Source organism: Numenius arquata, chromosome 8 (assembly GCF_964106895.1).
Source record: "Numenius arquata chromosome 8, bNumArq3.hap1.1, whole genome shotgun sequence".
NCBI lineage: Eukaryota > Metazoa > Chordata > Aves > Charadriiformes > Scolopacidae > Numenius > Numenius arquata.
This window is the reverse complement of record NC_133583.1, coordinates 16,438,289-16,461,922: the sequence shown is the minus strand read 5'-3', so window position 1 is coordinate 16,461,922 and position 23,634 is coordinate 16,438,289. Positions and strand designations below refer to the sequence as shown.

Below are 23,634 nucleotides of genomic sequence, written 5' to 3'. Positions count from 1 at the left end.
CAACCGAGCCGCCCGCCGCCTCACACGGCGGGGGGGAGCCGCCGGCACGAAGCAACAAAAGGCCAGAGCCGGAGGTGAGCGGGGGCGGCGGCGGGGCTCGAACCCGCGGTCCCGAGGGCGGTGGGTGGGGCCGGAGGGAGTGGCTATGCAAATGAGGCCCCCGGCGGCGAGCGCACGGGCTGCGGCGCCCGGTGGGGCCGGGCCGCCGGCGCCGCCGCTGGCCCCGCCCCCGGCCCCGCCCCGCCCCGCCCCGCCCCGCCGCCGCTCCACGGGCCGGGGCCGCGGCGGCAGTCGAGATGGCGGGGGGCCGCGGGTGCCCGGCGCGGCGCTGAGCCCCGCCGCCCTCCACACACCCCCCCCCTTCCCACCCCCTCCAGCCGCCGCCGCCCGGAGCCCCGCAGAGGTAAGGGCAGGGGCGGGCGGCGGAGCGGGGGCTCGGCGGGTGGGTTGGGGGGCGCCCCGGGAAAACTTTCCGCCGTTCGGAACTCGCGTGTGTGTGTGTCCGTCCGTGTGTCAGTGCCCCCCCCCCCCCCAACACGCCCCGGGCCGCAACTTGCAAGTGGGGCGGGGAGGGGGGGCTGGTGGCTGCGGTCCGGTGCTGGGATCCCTGCCCCGAGCTGGCAGCGCCACCGGGGGCTTTGCAGACCCCCACCGTCCCGACGCGCCTCGGAGCGGGGCAATACCGGGGAGAGGGAGGGGAAGGGTCTCTGCCGGTGCCCCCACCCGTGGGAGCCCATGCCGGGCAGGCGCGCCCCGGTCCTGCGGGGGGGACGGTCCCCGGGGCAGGGTGCAGGCAGGGACGGAGGCTGGCAGGGAGCTCCCGGGGCGGGGGGGGGGGGGGGCTGCGGCAGGGTGGGTGCCCCCAAAGGGAGGGGGTGCCGGAGGGGGTGCCGGAGGGGGAGACAGACACACACACCAGAGACACATACTCCCCCCCAGCACCGTGGAGCGGGTGGTGTGGGGCAGCCGAAACCCGCCCCGGTGGGACCCCCCGCCCCGGCAGCACCCCGAGCCCCGGTGGGGGCCGCAGAACAGGGGACAGCAGGCTCTCCCAGGGGACAGGCCAGGCGTGCCGGCGGTGCGAAGTTGTGCAAAGTTATTCCCCGGGTGCGAGAGGCCGCGGCGGATGATTAGCGTTATTATTTTATTTCTTACGTTTTTTTCTCCCCTTCCCGCCGGTGGCATCACGCGTTCGGGCACCCTGGGCAGGCTCCCCTCCCGCTGCCCATCCTCCCTGCATTTCTTTTTCCCTCCCAAAACGTTTCCTGCTCGCAAGGCTCGCTCCTGAGGCCGCTGGGACCAGACGTACGGGCAGCCCTACCCCCAAGCCCCCCCTGTGCACCCCCTCTGCACCGGGATTTCGGCCCCCCCAGGGGAGTTCCTATTCCAGCCAGGAAAACCTTTTCCTAATTGCTTCGGCTCGGCGCGCTCGGTTCACCAGCCTTGGGGAGGGGGGATAAAGCCGAGCGGGATTTTGATCTTCCTGCGGCAGCACCAGCAATGGCCAAACTTTAATTGCCAAAAAAAAAAAATCCTAACCCCAGCCAGCCCGGGTGCTGTGGGGGGGCGGGAACGTGGCCACTCTCCCCTGGAGTTTCCAGTTTCCCTGGAGCGCAGATGACCCTGGAAATAGAGATTTCCTGGTCAAGGTGCGCTCCAATGGGCCGTTTCCCCTTTTTGCTTCCTTGGAATTTGCCTTTCCTGGCCGGGCCTGGGTGCCCCCGGCTCCCCGCCGGCCCTTTCCCCCCTCCTCGCCCTGCGCTCGCTGCGCTCCCCTCCTCTCCCTCTTTTCCTTTGTTTGCCATCTCGCTCCCTGTCTCTGACGCGTACGCCGCTCCATCCAAATGCAATAGTGGGATTTGCCAGAATTATTTCCTAAAGCTGCTGGGGAGAGGGGGGGGAGGTTTGGTTGGGGAGGGGGGTATTTAACTGCAACCAACTGGAGTTTTGGCTGGTGGAGGGACTGGGGGGCTCGGGCTGTCCCGGCCCGGCTGATGGGAAGGGCAGAGCCTGAGAACGGGTGGGAGAAGGGGGGGGCAGCCTGGAAAGGGACCGAATGCCAGTACAATGGAGCAGAGCTTGTGTGTGTGGGGGGAGAGGAGCAAACTGAAATATTTACTCACTCCAAAGGCAAGAGTGAGGGGAAAAAAAAAATAATAATGGAGCCCCAGGGAACAACAGTGCTGCCGTGCTCCGGGTCTTGCCCAGCCACCCGAGGGAGCGCATTGCTGGAGGGGCTGCAGTGGCAGCCCCCTGGCCACCCTGCTTGCTTGCCCGCCAGTGACAATGCTGCTGCCCTTGTCCTGCATCATGGGTGCCCCCCTTGTGGCTCAGTATCCCTCTCCAGGGGTGCCCTGAGGGGTTCCTGGCCATCCACCCGTCACCTTTCTGTGTGCCCGTCCCCCATGGGGCTGTGCGGTGGCAGCTGGCAGAGCCATGGGGGGCATGTCCCTGAGGGGGAGGCACAGCAGGGACCCCCCCAGTGTAGTGTGCTGGGCAGCAGTGCCCATCCCCATGGCTGGGCTGGCCGGGCACTCCCTGGATGCCCGAGCCCACCCGGGTACCACAACGCATCCCACCCTGGGCGTGCAGCTCCCTGGGGACGCAAGGGGCTTCCCACTGAGGGCCTCCTTCCAAATCTGGCCCTGAGCCTCCTGGAGCTTCCCGGGAGGGTGCTGCCTCGGGAGGGGGGACCTGGGGACCGTCCTCTCTCCGGGAGGGGCAGCGGGGCACACCGGGGGCACTGCGTGCCGTGCCGTGCTGGGATGCGTGTGTGGCTTGCTGGAGGCAGCTTGGCGGACTCCGCTCAGTGCCGGAGCCCCAGGGAGTCCAGCTGCCTGGCACACAGGCAGGGCTTTTTTTTTTTTTTTTTCCCTTTTTCTTCCTCTTTTATTTATGAAAAAAAAATCCCTTTTTTTTTTTTTTGTACGTTCTTGGAATAATGAAGTCCAGATTTCCTTCATGTTGGAAAGATTTGATCCCGGCTCTGCTCGCTGTGGCTTTGCCGGGGGCTGGGAGGAGAGGTGGGGGGGAATGGGAGAGGGCTGGAGATGGGACCCCTCTGGGTGCCAGGGCGGGGGGAGCCAGCCTGGCGGGGTGGGGATGCTGCATGCTGGTGGGGGGGGGACGAGGAGGGATTCTCCTCACCTGGGCAAGGCTTGCCGGTTTGGGTGGAGGAGCGCGCTGCCGTGATGCTTGCCGCCACACTCACCTCGCCCTGCACGCTTGGCTGGGCACCCGAGGAGGTGAGGCTGGGTACCCCCCAATTCCTGCCCCCCACTCCCCTCAGTCTGCAGAGTGGGGTTCAGCTGAGCACCCCCCCTGCAGGGCTGGCTCCCAGCCCTCCCCAGAGGATGCTGCGTGCTGGCGGGTGATGAAGAGCGGCATGAGGAGATGTGGGGGGCTTGTCCCCCCCCACATTGGGGGTGTGGTGGGTACAGCAAACTGATGTCCTTACCCCCTGTGCCCTCCTTGGCAGGCTCGGCCCCCCCCTGGACTCCCCTCGACGACCAGGCGCATGCCCACCATGCCCGTGGTCAGCGTCCTCCTCTGGGCCACCCTGCTGACTCTGGGCTGGCGGGCCACCCACGCCAAGGACCACGGCTTTGCCACCCCCAGGGTCCAGCTCTCCTTCAAAGGTAAGAGCCCGGCGGAGGGGGTCAGGGAGTGGGGTGGGACCCCGGAAAGGTGGAGAAGACCAGGAGCACCCCAGTCCAGGCTGCCTCTCCTCGCTTGAGTGGGGGGCATCAGCAGGCTGCACCCCCAGAAATCTCTGTGTGGATGACTGAGCTCCCAGTCTGCCCCCTCACTCCCAGTCTGGGGGTGCTGGTAGCCTGCCCAGTCCCCCCAGTACTCTTCCCTTTGTGGGTGGGTGGCTTCCTCCATCTGGCAAAGCTGAGTGCTGGGGTGCGAGGACACCCCCTCCCTGCAGCGCCCCGAGTCCAGACAGCAGCTTGACGCCGCCCCGACCCCCCCAGCTGGTATTAGCGCCTGGGAGCTGGCAGGGAGCCGGCAAGAGGCAGGAGGGGAGGATGCCGGGCAGGGGGGGTGGGGGAGAGAAGGGGCTTAACCCTTTGGTACCGGGGCTGCCTCACCCACCCAGCGGGCTCTGGGAGCTGGGGGGGGACCCCGGAGTCAGTTTTGGGGTGCGTGTTGCCAGAGAGGTTGGCCAAAATAACATGGGAGCTGCTCCTGCCATGGAGATGCTGAGAGTGGGCGGGATGGGGGGCAATGCAGCAAACCTGGAGGAGCAGAACGAAAATTGCCCCCACCAGAAACAGTGTATTTGGTGCTGCCATTGCCCTGGGGCTGGCTGCTCGCTTGGACGCATCCCAGCCTGGGGATGTGTGTCAGGAGGGTGACAGGCACACAGAGCCTTGCGTCTGCCTCCCCTCAGGGTCCCGGGGGAGGAGAGCTGGGGCCGTGCTGCCTGCACCCCTGCAGAGCCGTCCCACCGTGCCTTTGCCCTCCGGTCACATCCCGAACCGGCAAGCCCGGGATGTGGTAGCAAAGCCCATGGTGAGCATGGCGGCTCCAGTCCTGCAGAGCCTGGCTGGAGGGGGCTGACGGCAAGCATGGCACAGGCAGGACGAGCCGCTGGCGCTGGAGGCTGGTCTCGACAGGAAAAATGGCTGGTATGAAGATGCAGGGGACAAGTCCAGGCTGGAAAGGAGTGAGCAGTTCCTCCCAGCATGGCAGATGCCGTTTTCTTCTCTGATAGGTGGTTTTGGAGGGTTTTTCGGGGCTGCTGGGGCACTTTGGCCACTGCTGTTTCCTGCCCAGGGATGTGTCTCTTGCCCCGTCTTGGAGCATCCCTTCCTTGTGTCCATGGTGAGGGGAGGGTCCGGCAAAGCCCTGGCTGGACCCGGCGCCTGCTGCCCTGGCGAGGTGTGTGTTAACGCCTGTCGCCGTCCCACAGCCGCCGGCATGCCCCGGGAGTGGGATTAATTCCGGATAAGCGTGGTTAGGCCTGCTGTGCCGCAGGGTGGGGGCTGGTTTGGGGTTGGTTTTTTAGCCCTGGCTAGGTGAAGCGGAGGTCCCTGGCCTTGTCCAGGGGACCTGGGAGTGTCACCCAAGTGCCTGGTGTTGGGATCTCAGTCTCTCCCTCCTGCCTGGGGTGGCCTGGAAGGGCTCCCCCTGCCCTCACTGCCCAGAGAGGGGATTTGTGGTGGGAAAAGGGCTGGTTCACGCTTGCACATGGAGAAGAAATGCCGGCGGCATGCCAGATCCAAGCACACCAGGACTGGGAAGGAACGCCACTTGCCCTTTCCCTGCCCATACTTTTGCAGCAGTGGCAGCAGAGAATTATCCCAGGGTCTTCCTCAAGGACCAGCCGGGAGCCGCATGCCAAGCTGCCAGTAAGAGGCTTCCCTGGTTGATAATCTGCCCCTCTCGAAGCCGTGGGGCCGTGAGATGTGGGGTGGCAGCAGCGTTTCCCAGCCAGCCTACCCCCTTCTCTTGCTTGGAGAGCTAGGGCTGGTACTCAAATCCCCAGCCCCAAATCCCCCAGGGCAGCTGACCAGGCAGTGGAGCTGGGCGTGATGCGAGATGGGCTGTGGGACACTGGTGTGATGAGCTGGGGTGGGCTCTGCCAGCAGGGACACAGCTGCGGTACTGCGGGGGACCCAGTGGCCGTTGGTGCGGGCATGGCTGGAGGGATGCCGCTGGGGTTGGGGTGCGGGTCCCCACCACCAGCATCTCTCTGCCTGAAGCATCCCCGTGCCAAGGCGCTATCTGGTGGGACCGAGGTGGCTGTGGCCTTGCACTGGTGCCCAGCGGGGTGCTGGGGAAGGAGCTGTGCTGGCGGGAGCTGCCATGTCCCTGTGTGTACCCCCCCCCCGTGCCTCGCCTCGGCCGCGCTGCCTGGAGCCCCGCCAGCCCCGGGAGCGTCTCTGGGTTTGTTTGCCTTTGCTTGTTATCGCGCGCCGGAGGTTTGTCGCAGCTCCCCAGGGCCTGCGTCATCCTCTACGGAGCCCCATCGTCTCAGAGTGCTTTAAAAATAATAATATATAAATTAACAAAGCAATAGGAAAGGGATTGGAGCCGACCTTCTTCCCCCCGGTGCAGGGTGATGGGCTGGACAGGGTCACCCCCTGGTCCTGCCCCCCCATTCCATGACCCCCGTGGTCCCTATCCATCTGTCCTCCCTCTCAAGGCTTTCCTGTCCGTGCGTCGGCAGGAGGAAGGTGACCAGCATGGAAAGAACAGTGCTGGGAGCGGCTCCGGCTCCGCTCCCTTTTGCCAACAGCTCTTCCCAGATTCCAGCCTGGTGCTGGCCAGAAATAGGGTGGATATTTTTAATCATCTCCTTGCTAACAGTTCCCCCGTCTCTCCTGTACACATCCTGTGGCCCCCTCTCCTCCGGACCTTCCTCCGTGCCGGGGGGCTCGGGCACCGGGGTTGACTGCCCGGCCCGTGCTTTCCCCGTGAGGATGCCGGAGGTGATGATGATGATGATGGTGATTCATCCCTCCGTGTCCTGCTCCCTGTCCGGCGTGGGAAAAGCGTGCGGGAAGGAAGGGTGGGCTCTCGCCCCCCATCGCCGCGGGAAGCCCTCAGGGTCAGGGCTCTCGTTGAGGCTTCAAAGGGGGAGCCGCTCCCCCCCACCCTGCTGCAATGGGAACAGCTATGCCGGCACCTCTCGGAAAAGCTGCGGCAGAGGTCCAGCCGGGGGGCAGCCCTGGCTGGGAGGGACCGGGTGAGAGGCAGGGCAGTTCCTGCAGGGGGAAAAAAAAAAAATCACTTTAAAAAGAATAAATCAAGCAGCAGAGTCTCCTGTTGGTGCTGCTGCCAGCCCTCTGCGTGACTGTGCTCCTCCCCACCTTGTGCCTCAGTTTCCCCTCCTTCCCCGCTGGCATCTCGGCTGGCGGCCGGGGGACATCGGCACCTTTGATCTGGGGCTGGGGGTGGCAGATGGCTGGAGAGGAGCCCGGCCAGGGGACCATGTCCCCGAGGGCCGCCCCGGCGCCCTCCTAAGCTGCTGCAGCTGTGGGCACCGCTCGGCGACAGCGGGCTGGGATAAACATGGGGGGGGACACACACGGGGGAGGAATATGCAGGCAGGGCCAAGGGCTCGGGGACAGCCAGCTCTGGGGACGTGCTGGGACAGCCAGTGCCATCGGTCCCCACCCTGGTGTGGGTTGGGGGGTTTGTGCCAGACCCCCATGCTGCTCCTCAGACCCCCTGAAGGTAGGGGACACACCACGGTCCCCTCTTCCATGCCCTGGGGGATGGGGATGTGGGGCTGAGCCCCCCTAAGAGGATTTCTCTGGCTGGGGCGGTAGGGGGCTGCGGCAGAGCCCCCCCCACCTGCTGCGACCGGCTGCCGCTGGGGCTGAGACCCCCCCGGCTCCAGCTTCAAAGATCCGTAAGCTCCTTAACTCGTGTCCCTGACCCCGTCCCTCCCCTCCCCAAAAAAACCCCACCCGTGTGACTTCACCCCCCCCCAGCCAGTACCTAATAAGCTTGTTATCCCTCAAATTAGCAACGCTCCTTCTGGAGCAGCACAGCCAGCGCGGCCCTTCCTGGGGTCCTGATTGTGTTGTGTCCCCCGCCCCCAGCTCTGGTGCCACTGGCCCCTGCCCCGGAGCCCCCCCCAGCCACTGCCTTCCCCGCTGCCTTTTTGGTGTGGAGCAAATGGCCTGGGAAAGCGGCTGCCTGCCTGCCCAGCGCCTTGCCCTGCTCTCGGGGGGCTGAAAATAATGTCACAAAAATTAAAAACCCCCACAAATCCAAAGGTGACGGGTGGGGACCCCTCAGCTCAGCCCTTTGCTTTCGCTTTTGCAGAGATTAAAGTGTTTTTTCCGAAGCCGGGCTCTTTCCCGAGAGGGTTTTCCTGCTGCCGGAGCATCCCCTGGCCCAGCTTCCCCTTGGGGACCGGGGTCACCACTGCCGAGTGATGCTCGGTGGGGACGGGGTCCCCCTTGCCAGCGATGCTGGCTGGGGCACGTCCCCCTGTGAGCGCTTTGGGCAGGCTCGCCAGGGGATGAATCAGCGGTTTCGGCTGAAAAAATGTGGTTTTTCCCTTTTTTTTTTTTTTTTTTTTTTTTTTTTGGCCGGTTCCCAACTGGCCGGGCGGTGATGGTGGCCAGGGGGGGAGCACCCGCCCGGCCCTGCCTTTATCCCAAGGGATTTGACCCGGGTGGCCGTAGCACCTGTCTCCTCCTGGGGGGGGGCTGGGGAAGCGGGTGCCGGGTGCTGGTGTGGGGCGACACTCTTGGGGGGGGGGGGGGCTGGGGATGGCCGGGGGTGGAAGGCGGTGAGCGGGAGCCGGAGCCATTTCATCTCCCAAGCCCCGGCAAGGCAGCTTCGGTTTCCTCCCACCTGTGAATCGGTTAAATGGGAAAAGAGCTTGGCTGGGGGCCACGGAAACTCTCTTATTACATGTAATTAGCTTAATTACATCATAAATAACCCATCAAGGGGTAGCGGAGTGACGCTCAAACAAATAAGCAATTCTGCTTTCATCGGGCGACCCACCCAGCGCTTTGATCAACCCCAATAACAACAAATGCTTTAAACGCGCGAGGGGACGCATCCAGCCCCCCATCCCTCTCCCGGCAGCGCTCCCCATCCCTCCCCTCCGCCGGGTACCCAGACACCTGCATCCCGGATTGCCAGTAGGGAAAAAAAATTAGGGAGGAGCATCCTCAGAATTTGGGGCGCGCTTTAAATTTGTCGGGGATAAAACGCTTCAGGATGGAGCCGGGATTTATCCCTGCTGGGCCAGGCTCCCTCGGGATCAGCGCTGGGCTTCTCCATCGGCATTCGGAGTGAATTCATTCACCCCCGTGCAAAGAAAGGGCTCCCGAAAGGCGCTGCCGCTGCCAGCCGGGGGGGAGAGCGGTTATTGAATATAAACACGCCGTGTAATTTACATACTAATTATGTTGAATGCGCTACAAGCCCATAATTAGAAACTAATTAGGTGAGAGCGCCTGTAATTGGTTTTGGGGGGGGGGGGGAGGGTGCAGTGATGGTGCACCTGGGGAGGTGACCGGCTCGGGTCCTAATGACATTAACTCTTTCTGGTGGCACCCTGGTGATGTTTGGGGGAGTCAGGGGGATATGGGGGGCTGGGGTGGGGTGAGCAGCACCCCAGGATGCTTGATTTTTTTGGGTTCCCCCCCAAAATCTCACCCTTGCTTTGGAGATCAAGGCCGGTCTCTGTATCGATGGGCGATGATGGGTAGGGACCGCTCATCCCTGCCCGATGGGGACTGTGGTGGCAGCCAAAGAGGGTGGAGGTGTGGGCAGCTGCCGGAGCCGCAAATTCAGCCTGAATTTGGCATTACAAGGGGGATTTGGCTTTGCAGAGTGTGTAATTGGGTGGTGCCGCTCGCCACCATCACAGGCAGAGCTGAGCGTGGCCCCGTGTTGCCGGCCAAGGGTCTGATGGGTTCCTGGCCGCTGGCATCGCTTGAGGGCACAGGGTAATTAAATCTCAACGCCCAAGACCACCGAATAATGCCGGGGGGGGGGGGCTCGGTGGGGGGCTCCATGGAATGCTGCAAGGGGACTGTCCCCAGGGAGGCCACCCCGGCTGCGATGCCGGGCGGCTCCTGGCTCCGGTGCTGGGCAATTAAAATGGGATTAGGCTCCCGGCCAGCCAGGGAAGCTCCGCCGGTGCCAGGGTTGGCAGTGGGGCTGCAGGAGGGAATACGCTCATCAGTGCGCATCCGCTAACGAGCTGGCTTCTCCAGTCCTGGGGGACACCCCCTGCCCTGCTCCATCCCTGGGGACACCCTGTGGCTGCCGGGGGCACGTTTGGGGGCACGGTGCTGGGGGATTAGGCGAGGAGGGCGGGGGGGGTGGCGGTTCGGGAGGTCAGAGGTTGGGGCGGGGGCTTGCCTGCCCCTCCATCCCCTTTGGAGAGGGCGTCACGGGGCAGCGGGTCTGTCACCGCCCCGCTTTGGGGGTGCCCCTCTGATCGCTGGGGCGTGGGGGGCTGAATGGGGCTCCCTGCAGGAGGCCTGGGCCCTTTGTGCTACTGGCCCCATCCCCTGCCGAGCCCTGGGGTTGTCCATCCTGATGGATGTGGGATATTTGGGACTGTCGCTGGCACAGGACCCTCCGCCGCTGGTGTCCCCTGGCTCAGCCCCAGCTGGGAGGGGAGGGTGAGGACGGGACCGTGTCCCCTGTGGAGGTTGGACATGGCATCCCTGGACCAGACAGCGATGGGAGGTGTGGGGATGTCCCACATGAGGTCTCCCCACCCGGTTTAACCACCATCCCCGACTCTGCCTGCACAAGGGGTGTCTCTGCCCCAAGCCTGATGGCTGCCGGTGCCAGCAGTGGGTCCCCAGCGCTGGTGACAACCTCTCCTGCTCCTCCACCTGCGTCACCCTGGAGCCACTCTGCCCTTTCCTGGCTCTGAGCCCCAGCTCCCACCGACACCAGTGTCCCCCTGGGGGAATCCCCATTAAATTCATCCTGTGCCCCCATGCCACTGTGTGGGTCACGGGCGCCCACATGCTATGGGGCACTCACCTCCTTGCACACACACACCCATGCGCACACATGTACACACACAGTGTGGGGCACACACATGCACACACGTTGCACTCCGTACACACACCCCCCTCGCACACACACTGCACCGGCAGCCACAGGCTATGGGGCAGGCAGGGACCGGACCCAGTGTGCTGCAGGACAGGCAGGGGACACCGCAGGACAGGCAGGGGACGCCACGGGTGGCAGGCAAGCCAGCGCTGGCAGCAGGGAGCATCTGGAGCCCAGATGGGAGAGGCGGGAGGAGGAGCGTGCTATGGGGGGGGAGGCAGCCACCCACCCTTCACACTGTACCACCCCACCTCTGCCATGGCGGGGGGCACCCCCAAACCTCCAGCCCCTCCAATTGCCCACCACGCTCGCCCCGTCCATCCAGCCCCGCTGGGCGGGCGGACCCCCGGGCCGGGGGGAGGTTGATGTCATGTCCCGTGACGCTGTTTCCCGCAGCGTGTCCCGGGGGGGTTCCGCCCCATGGTGCCCGGCACGTAATGGCCTTGCTCCCTTGCTGCTGTGGCTGAGCGGTGCGGAGCGGGCTGCGGGTGTCCCGTTGTGGGGCTGGGACAGAGCCGGTGACACCAGTGAGCATGGATCTGGCTACGCCTGGACACCCTTGTGTCCCCTTGGCGTGGGCTCCCATGGAGACCTCTCTTCCCCCCGGCTAACAGGAGGGTGGGTGCCCACCCTGCCCCACAGGCTCTCACCCCCTGCCAGCTCCCCATCCCACCCCTGAGATGCCAAGCAGGGGGTCCCCGAGGCTGTGCGACGGGGTCCCTGAGACCGCCCGAGTGCTAGGGTGCAGGGCACAGCCCCCCTCTCATCCCTTCTGCTCGACAAAAAGGGCAGACTCCCATGTCCCCGGGGTGCTCAGGGTAGGAAGGGACCCTAGGGACACCCTTGGGATGTTGCCAGCCCCCCGTGGGGCTGGGAGGAGGGAGGTCAGGGTGATCTGCAGGCACTTGGCATCCTGGCTGGGAACAGCAGCTGGCCGCTGGAGCCCTGCCCGGCCCTGCCTGGAAGCCATCGTGCTTCTTCCCGCTACTGACCTACAGGATTGTCCTCTGCTCCTGCCTGGGAACTGGGGGGGTCCATGGGGAGCTGCCCCCAGCCCCAAGGGAGCTCCAGCACCCAGGCATGCCTCTGTGTGGAGGAACAAACTGTGGGATGGGGATGCTCGTGGGATCCAAAGAGAGTGGCATCTCTGGAGAGAGTGGCACCTCCAGATGGAGTGGCACCTCCAAAGGGGGTGGCATCTGGGACAGATGTCATCCCATGGAGGTGGCATCTGGTGGCTGAAGATGTCCAAAGGGGGTGACATCTGCAAAGGGGGTGGCGTCTGAGGAAGATGATGTCCTGTAGGGGTGGCGTCTGATGGCTGTTGGTGGCATCCAAAGGGGTGGCACCTCCAAAGGGGTGGCACTTCCAAAGGAGGTGGCATCCAGGGCAGATTGGTGTCCCTTGGGATAGGTTCCTCTGTGTCGCTCGTGCCTTGGCCCCTGCCGCGTGGTCCTTGGCACCGGCCCACATCATCTGCAGCACTTCTGCCTTCCATCTGGCTGCCTCATTGCACTTGTGAATATTCATGACCCTCATTATCCTCTTTCACTCGTTGCTCCCACACTTGAGCTAAAAATAACATCCCAAGGGGGGATGGGGTGCACGGGGTGGGGGAGTCCCCTCGCTGGGAGCTGGCTTCTTGGGGTCCCAGCTCCTCCATCCAAGAAGCCAGTGGCCTGGCTGGTACATGGGGACACTGATGTAGGGGCACCAGAGCCAGAGTGATGCCAGAGGTTTGCGGAGCTGCGGACTCTTGCATGGGGTGCCAGGAAGCCGCCCCTTTCCTCCCCTATCTGAGTGGGGTGCTGGTTCTTCTGAGCCCAGGTCCTGCTGCCCCCTCCCCTGGCCACTCTTGGTTGTTCCAATGAACCATGAGCATCTCTGTCATTGTCCCATGTCCCACATAGAGGTGACAGCATCATGGCGCTCATGGAGGATGAGGTGGGCACCATGGCCTGGAAGGTGCCCACCTCCTCTTGCAGGAGGTCCTCCAGCTGGGACCAGGCTTGGACTCAGGGGCAGGGGTGGCACTGGGGAAGGCAGGGATCCCCAGGGTGCTGATGTGTGTCCCTTTGCCCCTGCAGAGCTGAAGGCCACGGGCACAGCACACTTCTTCAACTTCCTCCTCAACTCCAGCGACTATCGCATCCTGCTGAAAGACGAGGACCACGACCGCATGTATGTGGGCAGCAAGGACTACGTCCTCTCGCTGGACCTCCACGACATCAACCGCGAGCCCCTCATTGTAAGCTGCCATCATAGGGTAGCATGGGTGGAAGGGGGGCAACTGGGCACCTGGGCAGGCATTTCGGATGCTGGGGCAGGAGCTCGATGGGCATCACTGGTGCTGGTGCGGGGAGGGTTGGGCCAGGTGGGAACCGTGGTCTCCCCTGGACTGTTGTCTCCACAGATCCACTGGCCTGCGTCCCAGCAGAGGATTGAGGAGTGCATCCTGTCGGGCAAGAACAGCAATGTGAGTGGTCACCATGAACCCCTTTCTGGTAGCATTGAGGGGGCTGGTGGCCAGCACTGGAGGGGGATTTGTGTCCTCGTGTCCTACCCTGGAAAAACCATCCGCCTGGTAGCCTGTAGCCCAGGAGTATCTGCAGCCATGCTGGGATGGGGTGACACTCCAAAGTTGGTCACGGTGTCCTGCCACCCTTTCTGTCCCAGCCATGCATGTCCGTGAGAGCTTCATGGGCGAACAGGAGGCTGGGGTCCCCACACTGCATCCCCCTGCCAGCCAGAACTGGGCTCTCCAGCATGCCAGCTAAAGGCCCATGCCAACCCCTGACCTGTGTCATCCCATGCCACATGCTAACCCACGACCCATGCCATCCTGTGACCCACACCAAGCCATGGCTCCATGCTAACCCACGACCCATGCCATCCTGTGACCCACACCAAGCTATGGCCCAATGGCAACCCATGGCTCCATGACAACCCATGACCCATGCCATCCTGTGACCCACACCAAGCCATGGCCCAATGGCAACCCATGGCTCCATGACAACCCATGACCCATGCCACCCCATGACCCATACCAATCCATTACCCATGCCAACCTGTGGCCCCACCCCACCCCATGGCCTCATGCCATGTCCCATGCCAGCCTTCCACCTTCCTGGCTCCTTGGCCTGCTTTCTCCCTTCCCCAGCTCCTGCCCCATGCCAGGGGGCTGGACCCCATGGTGCCCGCCCCAGCACGGGTACTGGCAGGCGGTGGGAAGGAGGTTGACCCTGTTCCCTTGCTGGGGTTGTCACCCCCTTCTTCTGCTTCCCAGGGGGAGTGTGGCAACTTCATCCGCCTGATCCAGCCCTGGAACCGGACCCACCTCTACGTGTGCGGCACTGGTGCCTACAACCCCATCTGCGCCTTCGTCAACCGTGGGCGCAAAGCCCAGGTGAGGGGTGGGAGGGATGCGGGGCTGAGTCGGTGTCCAGCCCAGCGGTGCTGGCACAGCCGCTACGGGACTGCGGTGGGGTGCGGGAGGGTGGCACAGCACGACTCGGCTCTGTCGGCTGGTGCTGGGAGGGTTGGAGGGAGCGAGGGTTGGGGGGCAGCAGCAGGATGAGGGGTGACCGTGGCTAACGGTGCTGTGCTACCGAGTGGGGCCGAGCCATCTCCGCAGACCGAGGACTTCACTCTGATGCCAGCTTCCAGGCAATGTGCCCTCCCACCCCGCTGGCCGCAGCCACCGCTGGATCTCCATGGGAAAGAGGGACATGTCTCCCCCCAGTTTCCCACCTGCCGCTGGGCCACTGAGCCCCTTGCCACGGATGTGGAGGATGCCCGGCACCACGCCAGCACCGGTGTTGCACAGGGAGAAGCATGGCATGGGCTGTGCTGGCACATGTGGCCATGTCAGAGATGTCCCTGGATGGATGTCACCAAGCCCTGAGGACCACAATGTGCAGCAAGAGGGTGGCACTGAAGCCGCATGCCACTGGGCTGGATGCGTGGCAGATAGAGGAGCGCTTTTGGCACAGCCCTGGGAGGGAACCAGTCTCTGCAAGTAGCAGCACGGGTATCCCGGGGGGCCCTGAGCCCCGCGAGGTGTCCATCCTCTCCGCGCCGGGGTGCCAGGTACCAGGCTTTGTCCTCTCCTGTGGTCAGAGTGAGCTGGGCACCGCCAGCCTGAGCTGAGGGAGGAGCACGGCGCTGGACGTGGAGGACAGGGGTCTGCCTCAGTGTCCCCCAAGCCTGGCATGGACCGCAAGAGAGGCAGGTGCCGCTCAGGCTACTCTGGATTGGGACCAGACTGGGACTGGATTGGGGCTGGATTGGAACCGGATTGGAACTGGACTGAGCAGTGGCAGCATTTGAGGACCAGGGGTGCTGGTGCAATTGAGGACAGCGTCGTGTGTCCTCTCCAGCAGAGACAGTAGTGGTGTGGCAGGGACAGGGGGTCCTGGTGACCCCTGTGGTGTCACTGCTTTCCACGGGGTTCTGCCAACTGGTGGCAGATCCCAGTGTTGTGTCCCTGGGCATGAGCCCAACCTGGCCGGCTGTGGGCAGCCACCTCTCCGCTCACTCCTGCCCCATGCTGGAGCATCCCAGTTCTGAGGGAAAGGGCAGGATCCATCCCAGAGAAACTGCTGCTGGAGGCCATTCCAGCCCAGAGCATCCGCAGACCCCCACTGGCACCACCTGGGGGACCGCAGCTCTGCTGCTCCATGGCCACCCATCATCCCAGGTCTTGGGGTCCCCCTACCAGCCCCCTCCCCAGGGGGTCCTTCCTCCCTGCCAGTGCTAACTCTCTGCCTGCTCCTTTTCCCCAGGGGTTTCCGCCGAGCCAGCCGGGAGGCCGGGAAAGCAGATCCACCGACAGCCCCCTCAGCCCAAGACCAGCACAAAGCAAGGTGGGAACCTGTCTGGGAGCCCGCCGCAGCCGTGCCCACCTCTCCCCCGGGCCACGACGGAGCCGCGGGCTCCTTCTCCTTCCCACCGGCATGCTTCCAACCCCCGAGCCGGGCGCCCCATGCCATGGGCATCCCCGCCATCTCCCCTCATCTTGGCACAGCATCCTCCAGCCACTGGCCTGGTGTCTCTGCTCTCTTTCTTTCACTAACTCCTTTCTCCCAGGCCACACATGGGTCCCCTACGGGGCGCACTGTCAGGGATGGTGGCTCCCCATGCCCAACCGACAGCTTTTCCCGGCTCTGGGCTTTCTGTGTCCATTGGAAGCAGGGCCACATGTCAGCAGAGCCATGGGGCTATGGATAGTTCAAGGGAGGATGCCAGGGCAATGTGCAGGAGGTGTTTTGGTAGGGTCTACAAAAACGTCATTGAACCGCTGCTTCACCCTGCCCTGTGAGCAAGTGGGCTCAGGGAGGCGATGGCATCCCCGGCTTCTGGGGTCACCCAGCATCCAGCCTGCCCTGACAGTGTCACCCCCCAAGCCTCTCCTCTCTGGACTAACGGGGGTTGGTGCATGGGCTGGGGAGTGTGTGGGGTGCGGGCACCCTGTGGCAGCCCATCCCTCTGTCCCCTCCAGTCTCTCTATTCTGAGGGTGGGCGGTAGGAGGGCAGAGGGTGATGCTCGGCTGTGAGCATCTCACTGGCTTTGGGCAGCTTCTGCTACCAGCTTCCCCAGTGGGGAAGCACTGTTGCCATTTCAGCCCTGTCAGGGCCCCCCAGTTCCTTCTTCCCTACCAGATCTGGTCCCAGCATCTGCAGGGAGAAGCTCCCTGGTGCAGCTCCCTGTGCCCTGAGGAGGGGCTTCCTGGGGGCTACCACCTCCCCACTTTCTGGCAGCTCCGACGCAGTTCAAGACATATGAGCCAAATGGCAGTGCTGGCACTGTGACGACTCATGGGTTGCCCAGCCAGGAGGGTGATGGTGTGGCCGGTTTGCCCACCTTGGTAGTGGGACCGGCGTCAAGCAGAGGAGTTTGTGGTGGTGACAGTGGTGACAGTGGTACAGGCAGCGCGGTGCTGCGATGGGGAGGGCAGAAGTGTGGCCGTGGCCATCCCTGGGTAAGGGTGCTCCAGGAGGAGCTGGCATGAGGACACCCTCTGGTGGGAGATGTGCGCAGTGAGCATCCTGGCTCCCACCCCTCCTGCCCTTCCTGGAGCTGGGTGCTCTTCAAGGACCCCCCTCGCCTCTCGACAGAGGCTGGCCACAGCCTCGCCAGCCTGACTTGGTTGCTTGAAGTTCTCCATGCTGCCATGCTGCTGCTTAGTCCTGTCTCCGGGGGTCTGTATGCCAGGGTGAGGGGTGACCTGGCTGGGCCAGCCTGGCCCTGCCTGCCCCTAGCCAGCACTGGCTGAGGATTTGTGTGCGTCTCCAGAGGTCATGTGGGTCTCGTCCCTGGCTGGGCACGCGTGACAGTGCTGAGTATGGCCACAGGGAAGGCAAAGGCGACAGTGGGGAGAAGGCTTCTAACGGCGTGGGGCAGGTCCCCCAGAGCGGGTGCAGCATCTCACGGTGATGTCACCCTGGCGGTGCCTGCTGGAAAATGGATCTTGGCAAGAAGAACGTGGTGGGTCCATCAGCTGAGCTGTGCCAAGCTGTGCCACTGGCCAAACCCTGCCTTCTGAAGCTGCTGGAGCTGCGTGACCTGGAACCACCCAAGTGGTGATGTGTAGCGTGGCTGGAGCGAAGAGGTGGCCAGAGGGAGATTGCTTGCCCAGAAGCGGGCCTGGGGGATCGATGTCCCCTTTCAGCCTGGTGGCTCAGCCAAGTCTCCAAGCAATGGAGGGCATGGAGAAGCACCCAGAAACATCAGAAGAGTAGCTCACAGGGTCTTCAGCTTCTCAGGAGACCTGCAGACCCCTGGTGTGGTCCATCCGCATCTGTCCTCACTGCTGGACTCCATCCTGGAGGAGGCTGCCTCTCCTGGTGGGCTTTGGAAGGTGCCACAGGGATGGGAGGGGTGAAAGTCTAACCAGCTCCTTGGTTTGCTTCCTTTTTCAGGATTATATCTTCTACCTGGAGCCAGACAAGCTGGAGTCGGGCAAGGGGAAGTGCTCCTATGACCCCAAAGTAGACACCGTCTCTGCGTTAATAAGTGAGTCCCGTAGCTCTCCGGGGCCAGCACTGCCTGCATCAAGCAGAAGGAACATGCAGGCAAGATGGGACAACTGCTCCCACCATCTTCTTGGATTGCCCAGATATTCCCAAGGAGTTGGGTTCCTGCCCCTGCCCACCCCTGCCTGCTCCAGCTGTAGGCCAGGCACCCAGGATGCCCAGTCCTTGGGCACCTGGCCCAGCAGAGGCGGTAGTCCTGGTTACAGACCAGTGCCAACCTCCCAAGCTCTCTGGGATGGCCACAGGCAGTGGGTTTTTGTTGCCTGGTGGCTAATGGCTGGGGCTGGAGCTGGATGGAGCCTGGTGGAGCAGGAGAAGGTGGATGGATGGGACTAGGTGGGGGTCTCCAGCCGATCTCTGCCCTCTGCAGATGAAGAGCTCTATGCTGGTGTCTACATTGACTTCATGGGCACGGACGCAGCCATCTTCCGCACCATGGGCAAGCAGACAGCCATGAGGACAGACCAGTACAATTCACGCTGGCTCAATGGTGAGTTTGGGTGTCATTGGCCTAGTTTCCCTGGGGACCCCACAACTCTAGCCCTAGAGATGAGACTTGTCATGTTGTACTGCATCCTCCTCCCAGGACAGAGACAGTAGCCAGCATGGGCAGGTGGATGAGTGGTGGTGTGGGATGGATAGGTGGGCGGACAGATGGGTAGACAGATGATGGATGGACATATGATGGATAGGCAGATAATGGATGGATGAGTGGATGAATGAATGGATCGGTGTATGATGGATGAGTGGGTGGATGGATGGGGGATGGATGGATGGATGGATGGATGGATGGATGGATGGAAATCTAGGCAGAGGAGCAGAGGGATAGCTGTGTGGAGCATGGTGACAGACATGCTGGGAACTTTGCTGGGTGGTGGGAGCAGCCAGCCGGTGAGAGATGGGATGGGCTCTGCCGGAGCCTGTGCATGGGTTTCTGCAGGGCTGAGATGTCAACCATGTCGCCTGCAATCAGTGACCCCAAGCGCTCATCCTGCCCCCCCCGGAGCACCCCTGCCTGTGGGGCAGCAGCTGAGTAAACAGAGCAGAGCAGATGGGCTGATCCTGCCGGGCCGGGGAGCCGGCAGGGCGGTAACCTGAAGAGGGGGAGCTGTCAGCGCAGGCTGGGCACCGGCTGATGGATGGCAGGGAGAAGCTTCCTGAGAAGCTTCCAGGCTGTGTGGTTCCTCCCTGGGGGGAAAGACCAGTTCCCACAGCCCTGCTTATGGAGCCACTAGAGCACTCCACCCTGTGGACCTCAGGGATGTTCCCAGGGACCTCAGGGATGCTCTGAGCCTCTCTCAGAGCACCAATAATCACCAGAGAGACCCAGATCCTCAGCCCACCTCTGGAGCTCTTGTCCAGATCCAGCACCTGCCCTGTGACCATGGCAGTGCTTTTCCAGGAGTAGGGCAATGCTGGAGGAAAGGGGGTTCAGCATCCCACTGTGGCATGGGGCAGGGGTGCTGCTGGGCTGACGGTGCCATGCTGTGCCATTCCAGACCCGGCCTTCGTCCGTGCCCAGCTCATCCCCGACAGCAGCGAGAGGAACGACGACAAGCTCTACTTCTTCTTCCGAGAGAAATCGGCCGATGCCCCACTGAGCCCTGGGGTCTATTCCCGCATTGGGCGCATCTGCCTGGTAGGTGGAGGGGTGGCTGGGCAGGGGAGCGGGCAGAGGGGGCAGGCAGGGCTGAGCATGGGGGTCCTTCCGTTGCAGAACGACGATGGGGGCCACTGCTGCCTCGTGAACAAGTGGAGCACCTTCCTGAAGGCCCGGCTTGTTTGCTCCGTGCCGGGACCCGACGGGATTGAAACACACTTCGACGAGCTCCGTGAGTGGGCGAGGCAGGGGCCAGGGGCCTTCTGCACCTCTGTGGGCTTGGGGAGCACCCTGAGGAGGGCTGGGGACCCCCTTGCTGCCCCCCACCTCTTACCTCTCCCACGCGGAGCTGCTCTTTGCCCTGCCCCAGTGATCCTGGGTGCGAGGAGGGGGTCTTGCCTCTCCCATGGTGACACCTCTGTCTTTCTGTCCCAAGAGGACGTCTTCATTCAGCAGACTCAGGACACCAAGAACCCTGTTATCTACGCTGTGTTCTCTGCTTCAGGGTGAGTGCTGACCCTCCCAGTACAGAGCGGAGGAGGGGGGTCCCCAGCTGGGTAGGGTTCTCAGTGATGCCCTGGTGGTGGGCAGAGGGTGGCAGCAGGTTCTTCCTCCCAGGTCGGTCTTCAAAGGCTCTGCTGTCTGTGTCTACTCCATGGCTGACATCCGCATGGTCTTCAACGGGCCCTTCGCACACAAAGAGGGACCCAACTACCAGTGGATGCCCTACACGGGCAAGATGCCCTACCCCCGGCCGGGCACTGTAAGTACTCCCCGGGCATGCACAGGGAGGTGAGCCAGCACCTGTCAGGCAGCTGTCACCCTCAGACCCATGTCCAGATATCGGGTCATCAAGTGCTGGTGACATTTGTTCTGCAGTGCCCTGGGGGGACCTTCACCCCATCCATGAAGTCAACCAAGGACTACCCTGATGAAGTGATCAACTTCATGCGCGCGCACCCGCTGATGTACCACGCTGTCTACCCCACCCACCGCCAGCCACTGGTGGTCCGTACCAACGTCAACTACCGCTTCACCACCGTGGCCGTCGACCAGGTGGATGCAGCAGACGGGCGCTATGAGGTGCTTTTCCTGGGCACAGGTACCCACGCCGCGCACCGCGGGGAACGCAGCATGCTCCGGCGCGGCCCCGGAGGGCACGGGCACCACCAGGGCTGGCCAGAGCACGGTGCCCTCTGCCATGCTGGAGCTGGGCGAGGGGCTGAGACCCCTGCCCTGAGATCCCTGTCCCTCCTCGAGGCTGCAGCCTGGTCCTTCCCCTGCCCCAGTGCCCATCCCACAGACCACACCATCCAGCCTGGTCCTTCCTCTAGCCTAGTCCCTGGCCCTAGGGCCAAGGATCCAGCATGATACCTCCCATCCCAGAGATGCCACCATCCAACCTGATCCTCTCCATGTCCCAGGGCCCCACCATCCAGCCTTATCCTTTCCTAACCCCAGTGCCCATCCTATGGGCTCTGTGATCTAGCCTCATGCTTCCCATTGCCCATCCTAAGCCTCGTGCTTCTCCTGCTCGATTGCCCATCCTAAAGGCACCAGCATCTTGCCCGGTCCTTCCCCAGCCCCGCTGCCCATCATGGGGGCGCTGGTGCCCACCCTGGTGCTTCCCCTGCTCTAATGTGCATCCCAGAGCCCCTGTGATCCATCCTGGTCCTTCCCCTGCCCCGGTGCCCGTTCCCAGCTGCTGTCCTCACCCTGCCCTGGGTGGTGGCAGTCCCTCGCCACTTGCGGTGACCTGAGCTGGTACACTGCACTCCAGGCACAGCTGCCCACTGAAGCAGGAGAGAGATGGGGATGGGCTTGGGGAGTCCTTCCTCCCCCCAGCCCCAGCAGGGACCCCCTTCCCAGGAGGGGATGGCATGGGTGCCCAGGGGTAGTACTGAGCACCTGGGCACCATGGTGTCTTGCAGATCGGGGCACCGTGCAGAAGGTCATCGTGCTGCCCCGGGATGACATGGAGACGGAGGAGCTCATGCTAGAGGAGATCGAGGTGTTCAAGGTAAGGGCTGGCCTGTCCTCCAGCCTCTGCTGAGTGTCCTCAACGCAGCCAACCAGCCCCCTGGGACACGAGCCACCCCTTGGAACATCATCCAGCCCCTTGGGCCACCAGGCACCCCTTGGCTGGCTCTGGAGGGCCCACCCCAGCTGCCTGGGAGCAAGGGGGGTCTGGGGTGGGCCCTCATGCAGTGGGCCTCCCCAGGGCTGCAGTGCCAGGGCAGGTGGTCACCCCTCCATCTCCTTTGCTCCTGCTCCTGTCTAGGTGCCAGCACCCATCAAGACGATGACCATCTCCTCCAAGAGGGTGAGTCACGGCGTGTGGTGGGGGACAGGAAGATCCTACCGTGGGCGCAGCTGTGGCATTGCCCAGTGTCACCGCAGCTCTGGAGCGGCTGGTGGGAGGCATGCGGGTGGCCGCAGGGCATCTGGCTCCAGTGGTCTCAGGCGGCTCTGGTGTCTTGGCCAGTCCCAGGTCCAGGAGGCTGCAGCTCATTCTGGGGGGTCCTTGCAGGGTGGGGATGAGATAGCATCTCACCCCATCCTCTTTTTACCCCCCAACAGCAACAGCTGTACGTGTCCTCGGCTGTCGGTGTGACTCATCTGGCCCTGCACCGCTGCGACGTGTATGGGGAAGCCTGTGCTGACTGCTGCCTGGCCCGGGACCCCTACTGTGCCTGGGACGGCAGCGCCTGCACTCGCTACTCTGCCTCCTCCAAGAGGTACGGGGAGCCGGGGGGGAGCAGCAGGGAGAGACCCCCCAGCCCCAGGCTGCCCCGCTTACCTCCCACCTCCCCACAGGCGGAGCCGGCGGCAGGACGTCCGACATGGCAACCCCATCCGCCAGTGCCGAGGCTACAACTCCAACGGTGAGTGAGGTCTGGGGCACAGCCCCACAGCAACTGGGGGGTTGGGGGGGGGGGGTGTCTGGAGGGCAGGGAGCAGGAAAGTGTGAGCAGCGACCAGAGGAGGACATGGATGGATGGATGGATGCACCATCCAACCCTGGTGGGTTGATGGTTTTATGGGTGGATATATGGGAAAAGGGTGATCATGGATGGATGGGTGGAGTAATGGATGAATTGATGAAAGAGGAGGAGGAGGATGATGGACAGGAGGATAGACATGGATGAGTGGATACAATGGGGATGAGGATGAGCACTGATGGATGGATGGATGGATGGATGGATGGATGGTTGAATGGAGGGATTGATGGGTGAATGGATACATATATCGGGGAGTAGGATGAACACGGATGGATAGATGGATACATTGGGGATGGAACATGGATGGATAGGTGGGTATGTTGGGGAGGAAAATGAGCAGATTTGGATGGGTGGGTAGAGGGATGGATGGATACGGTGGGGGAAGGATGACCACAGCTTGATGGGTGTGTAGATGAATGAATGGATGAATGAATGGATGGTTCTTCAGCGGAATGTGAATATGGGTGGGTAGATGGATAGGTGGATGGATGGATGGATGGACGGACAGACACCCTTGTAGAAGCATGGCTACACTAGAGGAGGAGCACACTTCCTGGGTGGCTGGGGAGCAGGCAGACCTGTGGCTGGAGGTGGACAGGAGCTCTCCCTTGGAGAGCCTGTGGGCTGCACAGGAGGGCAGCAGGGCAGGGGCACGGAGGGGCACATGTGACCTGGCTGCCCGTGGTCCACCCCTGCAGCTAACAAGAACGCGGTGGAGGCCGTGCAGTATGGCGTGGAGGGCAGCACCGCCTTCCTGGAGTGCCAGCCCCGCTCCCCCCAGGCCAGCATCAAGTGGCTGCTGCAGAAGGACAACAGCGACCGGCGGAAAGAGGTAGGGCAGGGTGGTGCACCGGGGGTGCCAGGGGACCCTGGGGGGGGGCCGGGCACCAACCAGCTGAGTCATGTCGCCTCTCCCCCCCCAGCTGCGGGTGGAGGGCCGGGTGCTGCGGACGGAGCAGGGCTTGCTGCTGCGCGCCCTCCAGCTCTCCGACAGCGGCCTCTACTCCTGCACCGCCACCGAGAACAACTTCAAGCACACGGTGACCAAGGTGCAGCTTCGCGTCCTCAGCAGCCGCGCCGTCCACGCCGTGCTGGTCCAGGCGGAGACCCCCCCCGGCCTGCCGGGTGCCCCCACTCCCCGCTACCAGGACCTGCTGCAGCTCCTCACCCAGCCTGAAATGGGACTCCTGGACCAGTACTGCCAGGGCTACTGGCGGCACACGGCTGCCAGCCCCCCGCAGCCGCTGGCTGGCCTCAAAGCCAAGGAGCAGCAGGACCAGAAGAAGCCTCGAAACCGCCGGAATCACCAGCCAGAGACCTACGGGCATACATGAAACCATCATCAGGGACTTTGCTAGCACAGTGGTCTATTTTTCCCCCCTTTTAATATTAAAAATATCTATAAATAAATATATATATATATATATACATCCAGGC

General features: G+C 63.2%; 1 protein-coding gene across 2 annotated transcripts; it reads left to right on the top strand.

The window, feature by feature from the left end:
• The first annotated feature begins 281 nt into the window (after nucleotides 1–281).
• Nucleotides 282–23,600, top strand: SEMA3F (semaphorin 3F). Of its 2 annotated transcripts, XM_074152237.1 has the most exons (19): nucleotides 282–403; nucleotides 3,479–3,638; nucleotides 12,648–12,808; nucleotides 12,974–13,036; nucleotides 13,847–13,966; nucleotides 15,345–15,425; nucleotides 17,482–17,575; nucleotides 17,966–18,085; nucleotides 19,095–19,234; nucleotides 19,313–19,427; nucleotides 19,632–19,701; nucleotides 19,814–19,958; nucleotides 20,075–20,297; nucleotides 21,127–21,215; nucleotides 21,477–21,518; nucleotides 21,776–21,933; nucleotides 22,013–22,080; nucleotides 22,896–23,029; nucleotides 23,121–23,600. In XM_074152237.1, exons 2-19 carry the CDS (start codon nucleotides 3,518–3,520, stop codon nucleotides 23,529–23,531), a joined length of 2,355 nt encoding a protein of 784 aa, XP_074008338.1. In that variant the 5' UTR covers nucleotides 282–403; nucleotides 3,479–3,517; the 3' UTR covers nucleotides 23,532–23,600. The 2 variants fall into 2 exon arrangements, with proteins under 2 accessions (XP_074008338.1, XP_074008339.1); XM_074152238.1 differs by lacking the exon at nucleotides 15,345–15,425 and having other exon boundaries at nucleotides 329–403.
• Nucleotides 23,601–23,634: the final 34 nt, after the last annotated feature.

What these genes read in the sequence shown, in the direction of transcription:
- SEMA3F (XM_074152237.1), top strand. Translation starts at nt 3,518, where the DNA reads ATGCCCACCATGCCCGTGGTCAGCGTCCTCCTCTGGGCCACCCTGCTG. An exon ending in ACCGTGGGCGCAAAGCCCAG is followed by an intron (nt 13,967 to 15,344) that starts GTGAGGGGTGGG and finishes CCTTTTCCCCAG; the next exon opens with GGGTTTCCGCCGAGCCAGCC. An exon ending in TGACCATCTCCTCCAAGAGG is followed by an intron (nt 21,519 to 21,775) that starts GTGAGTCACGGC and finishes ACCCCCCAACAG; the next exon opens with CAACAGCTGTACGTGTCCTC.